This window comes from Lemur catta, chromosome 1 (assembly GCF_020740605.2).
Source record: "Lemur catta isolate mLemCat1 chromosome 1, mLemCat1.pri, whole genome shotgun sequence".
NCBI classification, from domain to species: Eukaryota; Metazoa; Chordata; class Mammalia; order Primates; family Lemuridae; genus Lemur; species Lemur catta.
In genome coordinates, this window is record NC_059128.1 from 243,013,990 (window position 1) to 243,021,317 (window position 7,328).

The window sequence follows — 7,328 nt, forward strand, 5'->3', positions numbered from 1 at the left end:
TAAGATTCAAGAGTATGTTGACATTGTATAAATATCTTTTTCATAAGAAATAAAGTAGCTGTTTCCATTTACCTTCAAATCCTCTGAATCTGTATTTTTGCTTTAGACATGAAACCACAGGCCAAGTTTCGTTTCTCATTTACCACTTCTCCACTTGAGTTGTCAGTTTTGCTTTTGCTATAAACTGAGGGTAAATGAGAGGGCATCTCATTAAATCACTGTTCGTGTAGAGTTATCTACTTTGCTTTGCATGTCTTTTTTAATTTGTCCTTTGAAAATAAATTTAAACCTAATACTGTTCAAGATGTGTTCTTATGTTTAAAATAATCTCTTAAATTCAAAAATCTTTAAGGACAATGACAACATGTTCATTTGGGGATGTTAATGTGGATACTTCTTTAAGGAAATATAACAGTGTTTAGGAAATAACCATATCAAAATGGCAGTTACATGAAGTGACTTGTATATACACTAAGTATTGGGAAAGACCAAAGAAAGTTATTTGACTTGTAATTTTATTTTTAATATATAAAGCTCTTCTTGGGTGTCAATACTTCATTCTTTGATTCAAAAAATAAGTAACTATGTGGATCATAAACTCCATGAAAAAACAAATTCTATTTCTACCTCTTTAAACCCTACAGAGTCTAATAAAGTGCTATACATACATAACTATATATATTTACATCTAATAGATGATTGTGGAACAGGCTATTCAAACTTTTAATAGGAAATTTTTATTCATTTGTATGTTTTTTGTAATTGTTGATGTATTTATACTTGCCATTTTATTTTGTGTTTTCTCTTTACTATGTTTTTTTCTTTTCCTTATTTTATCTTTTTTTGCATTTTTTATCAGGCAGATATAAAATAGCCATATTAAACTCAAGTACTTTAGTCTGATTATTAGCAACAAAATTCAATAGATGCTTATCAGCTTAATTGTACACAGTTTGTGTATTTATGTGTATGTGTGTATAAGAAAATGAAAGAGGTTTTTTTAGTGTGGGACTGCACTATGCTTAGAATCCACCAGTTACAATAAAGAGATTTAATGAATTTTTATGGCTGTCATAGTGCATTGTGTACAACACAATCTGCATTTACAATTTGATGTTTGAGATCCTGACTGTTTTCAAGGAACTCCACAGGTTTATGGCATAAAAAGCATACATATAAACCACTGATCCATGATGGAATGAGAAATAATGAATCACTTAACTAGTGAGTCAGGTCAAACACTTATGATTGGCATCTCATTTCAGCTTTGTTTTCTATATATCATGCAGTAGCTCTGAAAACATTACACTTTACTACATTTGTGTGGAGCAGATTATAAGCTATGCTGGAATTGGCAAATTTAGGGATTCGTGAAGCTTTTACAATGGACAGGTGTTAAATACAAAGTGTCTACACTCGGTAAGGAAAAGAGCTAGGTTGCTTGCTGAAGACATTGCCACAAAAGTTTTTTTAAGAAATTAAAAATAAAGTCTCTAGTTTTATATAATTTTTGGTGCATAAAATTTTATTTGATCTTCAAATATCACAAGAATATTTTATATCTTTGGCTTTGTATGTAATTGAGAGCAAATGGGATTGTACTTATAGAGTACATATCATAAATATACCAGCAAGGAGAACTTTTTATATTTTATTTTGAATTAATAGTAACATGGAAATGAAACCTTTCTAATCAGCATTGATAGTACCCAGCAAATAAAAATGTTACAGGAATAAAATTTCCTGTAAATGTTGACATACATGAGATACTCAAAGATAATGCCTAACTCTCATTAACACAGGAGAGAAAACTAGTTAGTTACTATATTTCTTTAATTAGCAAATAAGAAAATCATTGAATAATGCCAGACTGATGGCATCTTTTACTAGGTTTGCAGAGAATTATAAAATAATATGAACATTATATCATAAATCCTTTAGATGGACTGCTTGCCTTTGGATCTTAGAAACTTGGTACTCACATATATAAACCAAGAGTTTTTTAGTTTACTAATGTCTGCCAAGTAACAGAATACTTCCTCCCACTTTTAGATTAATCAATGGACATTTTATGTGAGTTAACATTTCACTGGAATTTAATGTGTCAGAAGAACCTTTATTAATAGTTTGGTATTTTGAATATTTAAAGTAGACCTTTTTGTTGGTTTGTTTTGAGTTTTGTTTTTATTGCTGTAGGTTTATCTTATCTTAAATTTCCACTTATCAAATACATTTAGTAAATATAGCTTTATTAAAGAAATGACAAAGAGAACAAGAACTAATGAGTGCAACTAATCCTAGGGTGAATTTTTATTAATATATCTACAATGTATTAATAAAATCAGGTAACAAGTACAATTGTTTTTTCCTGTACACTACATTAAAGTCTAGTTATAATTGTTTATTTCTGAAATCGATAAAAACAAAGAATGCTGGCTCAAAGAAAATAACTTTAAATAAGACCAGGTATTTACAGGGGTAAATCCAATCCACACCAACCTATGTGGAAAGCAAAACGGAACTTGCAATAGCCACTAACCATTTGCAAATATTTTGGCAGTTGGAATGACCCTCTTGTTTTTTCTCCTGGTGGTACCTCTGTCTCTAATGTGGCTAGAGCTATTCTCTTGCTAGCAGGTTACACCAGTGGTCTGGTTTGAAAAATGAATTTGCAGTTCTTTTAGTATTGCTTGACTTTTGTGAATGAGCTCTGTAGGAAAACCGAGCCTTACGGTTCTCTGTGTCACACACAGTTGACAAGTCATTTCTCACTTCTGAGATCACTAGGGAGAATAGAGAGTGATTTGAGGAGTCAAGTTGAATCATACAGGAAGATTTCTTCCACTTACCTTACCATCATACTGTGCATTTCTGCATCTATTTAAAATTTAACTTGTGACCCCTAGTAATAGTCTATTCTCAGTCACGCACATAGCTTCCTCTTGAGAGCATCGTTATAACTTACATTCACCACAGAAGTCATTTTGCCTTGTTAGAGTGGACAGAGGAAAGGACTCCCGGGAATATCAGGTTAGTTTTAATCTTTCCATACGGCCCAAATGGAGTAAATGTGTGTTTGCAACTATGTGTACTGTGAGTATATTTGTTTTACAATTAAATATAAGCTATCAGACAACACTTTATCTGACGTTAAATGGAGAGCTTTTCTGGGGTAAATTCAAGAAAAATTACTTGAGAAATGCTTGGGAGATGACTATTCATTTATATTTGTCAGTAAAGTCCTGACAGGAGCTTTGGACTGCATAAGCAAATGACAACAAATAATGTTAATCTGTAGTGATTTCCTCATACATTTACTCCGGATTATTACCTTTTATTTTATTTTTCTAACGTTGGATGCAAGTCCTGCAAGTCATGATTATGTTGACTTCATGGATGTCAGGTTAATTTTCTGGAAACACTTTGCAATATGTGTTGATTTGTTCTTTAATGACATTAAATTACCACTAACTAGCCCTTAGGGTAATTTAATTGAGAAATAAAAATCTTGAAAAGTTATAAATATATGTCTATGTTTTTACATGTAGTTGTATCTACATATGTATATAAGTATTTCCATATTAAAAATGGGGAAATATGGTTTTAAAAATATGCAAAATGACACAAAACTAACTTATAAAAAGCTTTTTAATGCTATCATAATGTAAATTACATTTCATATTAGAGGAATCCTTATACAGCAAAATAACATGCCAACCTAATCAAGGTTTGAACTTTTTCTATCAAGAGTTATACTATCTGTAAAATTGGGCCTATGTTTCCTTCCACAGTTGGTACATTATGAATATAAAATATACTAAGATTTTCTTAAGGCATACAATTACAATTATCATATCTAAAGTATTAAGAAGTTCAACAATATATTTTTTCATTTGGCCTTATTTTAAATATTTCCAGCAAAAACTAAAAGGATGAACTGGAAGTAAGAAGTATCCTTTATAATTTAAATGACAGCAACTATTATTTGATATGCTAGTTTGGGAATTTTTAAGCAGCATTCAATAATTAACAATAGAAATCCAATCGCTTTATGTAGTAACTTTTTACCCAATATTTTAAAAAACATTTTATTTATTTAGTCTTATAATATCTTTGAGAATTCTATCTATAGACATAGATATTACCAAGTACAATTAGGTCTGAAAGATTATAAAATGACATTCTTAGTGTCCCAATATTAAGGATGAAGTTAAAACTAATAACCCAGATTTTCTCATTTCCCAACAAAACCTTAGCTGATTGACTCAGCTATATTTTAAAGGCAGTATTTCTCAAAGGCAATAACTTTCATGATCAGAAATAGTGCTCTTGTCAATTTGTTTTAAAGAAAAACGTGCCCTCTACCTTCTGTATTTTGTTTTTGTTTAACCTTTGGAGATACATTCAATTCTTTGAGTGCAGTTTTGAAGTTTTCCAATAAGATTTATTTGTCATAATTTACACAGTCTTTTTTTCTATAACCATAACTTATTAAAAGATTAGTAGAGTATTAATACTAATTAATAGTAATGATAGAAATTAATACTTATAGAATGTCATGTAAAGAAATTATATTTTATTTAATAAAAGTGTAAGAGAAATTAATAAATTAATCAATTTATAAAACCAAAAAACTGTGTTTTCAACTTCTAAAAAGGTGATAATATGAGAAGATGTCCAATATTTGAGATTTCTCTTAATGTGAAAGATACATGGGATGATATTAAACTACCTAGTCTCTGAAAAGATTCTAAGCTTTTTCTGATTTTCAATCCTAATATTTAGAAGTAAAATGGTAATTCATTTGGGTCAACAGCAGAAATAAAAAACATAATCCACTTTCTCTTGAATCAAAAGATGTTTACAGTACAGCATGTTTGCTGCTGCAAAGCCTTCTGTGGTTGCCACTATTCACATGTTTTTCACTTCAAAGTCTTTGAAAGGAATATAGGTACAAATTGACTAGGTAAATATTTATTAGGTGCAGGAATTCAGGAAAGTTTCTGAATTTGGAAAAATATATAAAATACTAGCAACATCTTTGTTATAGATTTTTCACTTTGGCTTAGTACAGGGAATCCTGTCTCCCTGTATTAGCAGATCTCACATCTAAATGACAGGCACCAAGCAAATGATGCTATAGGGAATGTGAAGCACTAACATTTTGATTAAAATACAAAAGATAATCTGCATTGAGGTGGAGCTAAGCATTTGATGAGCTTCAATTATATTAGTAGCAACATTTTTATTTGATAACTAGATAACTGGGTAATTAAAAACATGTAATTAAAGCAAAGTTAAATCCTAATTTAGAAAGGCAATGAAAACAAAAGAGCATAGTAAAACTCTATTAAAAAGCAGTTGCTACACTATTATAATGAGATACATTTCTACCAATGTATCTTATAAGACAAAGGTCAAGTCTTGCCCTATGCTTATGTGTTAAAATACTAGAAGGTCCAGTGATAAAGTCAGTCCCAAATCATAAACACAGCATAAAATGATTTTATCCCCATGAGCTTTTAGCCAGCCCAAAGTCATTGTGAGTAGACATAGGATGACAGTGTTGGAAGATGATGAAGAATCACTACATAAAGCTATAAAAATTGAGGCCAGAATGTAGCTTAGTAACTCAGGAACAATTAATGACAGAATGCAGGTGTATCATATTTTTGTTACCTAAACTGTCACTATATTTCTTACTAGATGAAAGTGAGCAGAATTTTTTAAATATAGTCTAATTTGGAGCCCAATAGGGAAGATGAAGTTACCATGATTCTTGAGAGAGGAAAGGCCTGAATGTACATTAACAATCATGAAGAAAGGAAATGGTTCAAGCAGAAGCCTTTGTCTAAGAGTTCAAGGACAGATGGGAATTGTATTTTGCCTGGTAATCTTCATTGGCAAGGGTCAAATAAGGCTTCTCAGCTATTTTTCAGGACATGGCCTAATTATATCCACAACACAGGGACATTTCGGCCCTCTCTTTAAAAATTAATCTTCCCTGTATTTATGAAGCAATATGAATTCTATCATTAATATTTCTCTTCTTTCTTTGCTGCTGACAAAATTTAACTCCCTAACTCACCAACAGAGCTTGAAATGTCACAGTTCATTTTAGAGCGACACAGACCTCTTTCTCCTCCTGGCAAAATCCTCTGCATGAATGAAGGTGGAGAGAGCCTTGGTGAGGTGACTATCTGATGTCTCGATGCTGCTCCCAAAGTCATAGTTCTTCAGCCAAGGGCACAAGCAGTGCACTATGGCCCGGCGGATGTAGCTGTCAAAGACATAGTAAATGAAAGGGTTGACACAGCTGTTGGCAAATGCCAAGGGCCCACTCACCTCCATGCCCAGCTGAAGAATGGCTGGGGACAAATAGAGTTCTTGCTGCAACCCAGAGACAATGGCCAGGAGCTTGAAAGTGTTAAAGGGCAGCCAGGAGATGACAAAAGCTGCCACGACAATAAAGATGATCCTTATGGATTTCTTCAGCTTTTTGTTATGCTTTCCAGACTGCTGATAATGGGCACACAGCTTCCTTGCGATGCAACAGTAGCAGGTCACGATGCTCAGCAAGGGGACAAAAAAGGTGAAAATTAAGGCCGCCAGGGCGTAAGTCAGTTTAACTGAAGTTGCTTTCTTCTCTGCACAGTATGGTTTCTCGTCAATCAGCGTGAGCTCCCTGGACAGAAGGGTGGGCAACCCCAGGATGCCGGAGATAAACCAGATGCTGGCACAGATTCCATATGCACAGTCTCTCCTTCTGAATTTCCTGGATATGGCTGGGCACACGATGGCCAGGTAGCGGTCCACACTCATGCAAGTGAGCAAGAAGACACTGCTGTGCATGTTGACTGAGATTATGTAGGAGCTGCCTTTGCACAGGAAAGAGCCCGTCCTCCACAGTCCTAAAGATGCTTCTTTATCCACCCAGAGGGGCAACGTGACAAGGAAAATGAAGTCGGAGGCAGCCAAGTTGATGATAAAGATGTCAATCAGTCTTCGGCTGCCCTGTTTGAAATGCAGCGCACACATGAGGACGACGTTCCCCAACACTCCAGTCAGGAATACGGCCGTGTAAAAGATGGGAAGGAAGACAGAGGTATAACGAACATGGGAGCCGGTCTCCCTGATGTCAGGGTTTGGGCTTGTAGCATAGTAATAATCCAAATAAACCGAGGTTGCTTCTGAGTCCATCACTAAAGGTCAGATGCCAAATCAGGTAAGTTTCCTTACCTATGACGTTTTTGTATGAATTTTAGAAATCTCAAGGGAGCTTCTTTTATGCAGTTCTCTTCTCTCTCTCTCTCTCTCCTTCTCCCTTT

General features: G+C 33.7%; 1 protein-coding gene across 1 annotated transcript; it reads right to left on the reverse strand.

Moving 5' to 3' along the window:
* Positions 1-4,558: 4,558 nt before the first annotated feature.
* On the reverse strand, positions 4,559-7,328 carry GPR15 (G protein-coupled receptor 15). Its single transcript, XM_045557247.1, has one exon. The coding sequence runs from the start codon at positions 7,198-7,200 to the stop codon at positions 6,118-6,120; it is 1,083 nt and encodes a 360-aa protein (XP_045413203.1). The 5' UTR covers positions 7,201-7,328; the 3' UTR covers positions 4,559-6,117.

Coding starts and splice junctions, on each gene's coding strand:
- GPR15 (XM_045557247.1), bottom strand. CDS start 7,200: ATGGACTCAGAAGCAACCTCGGTTTATTTGGATTATTACTATGCTACA.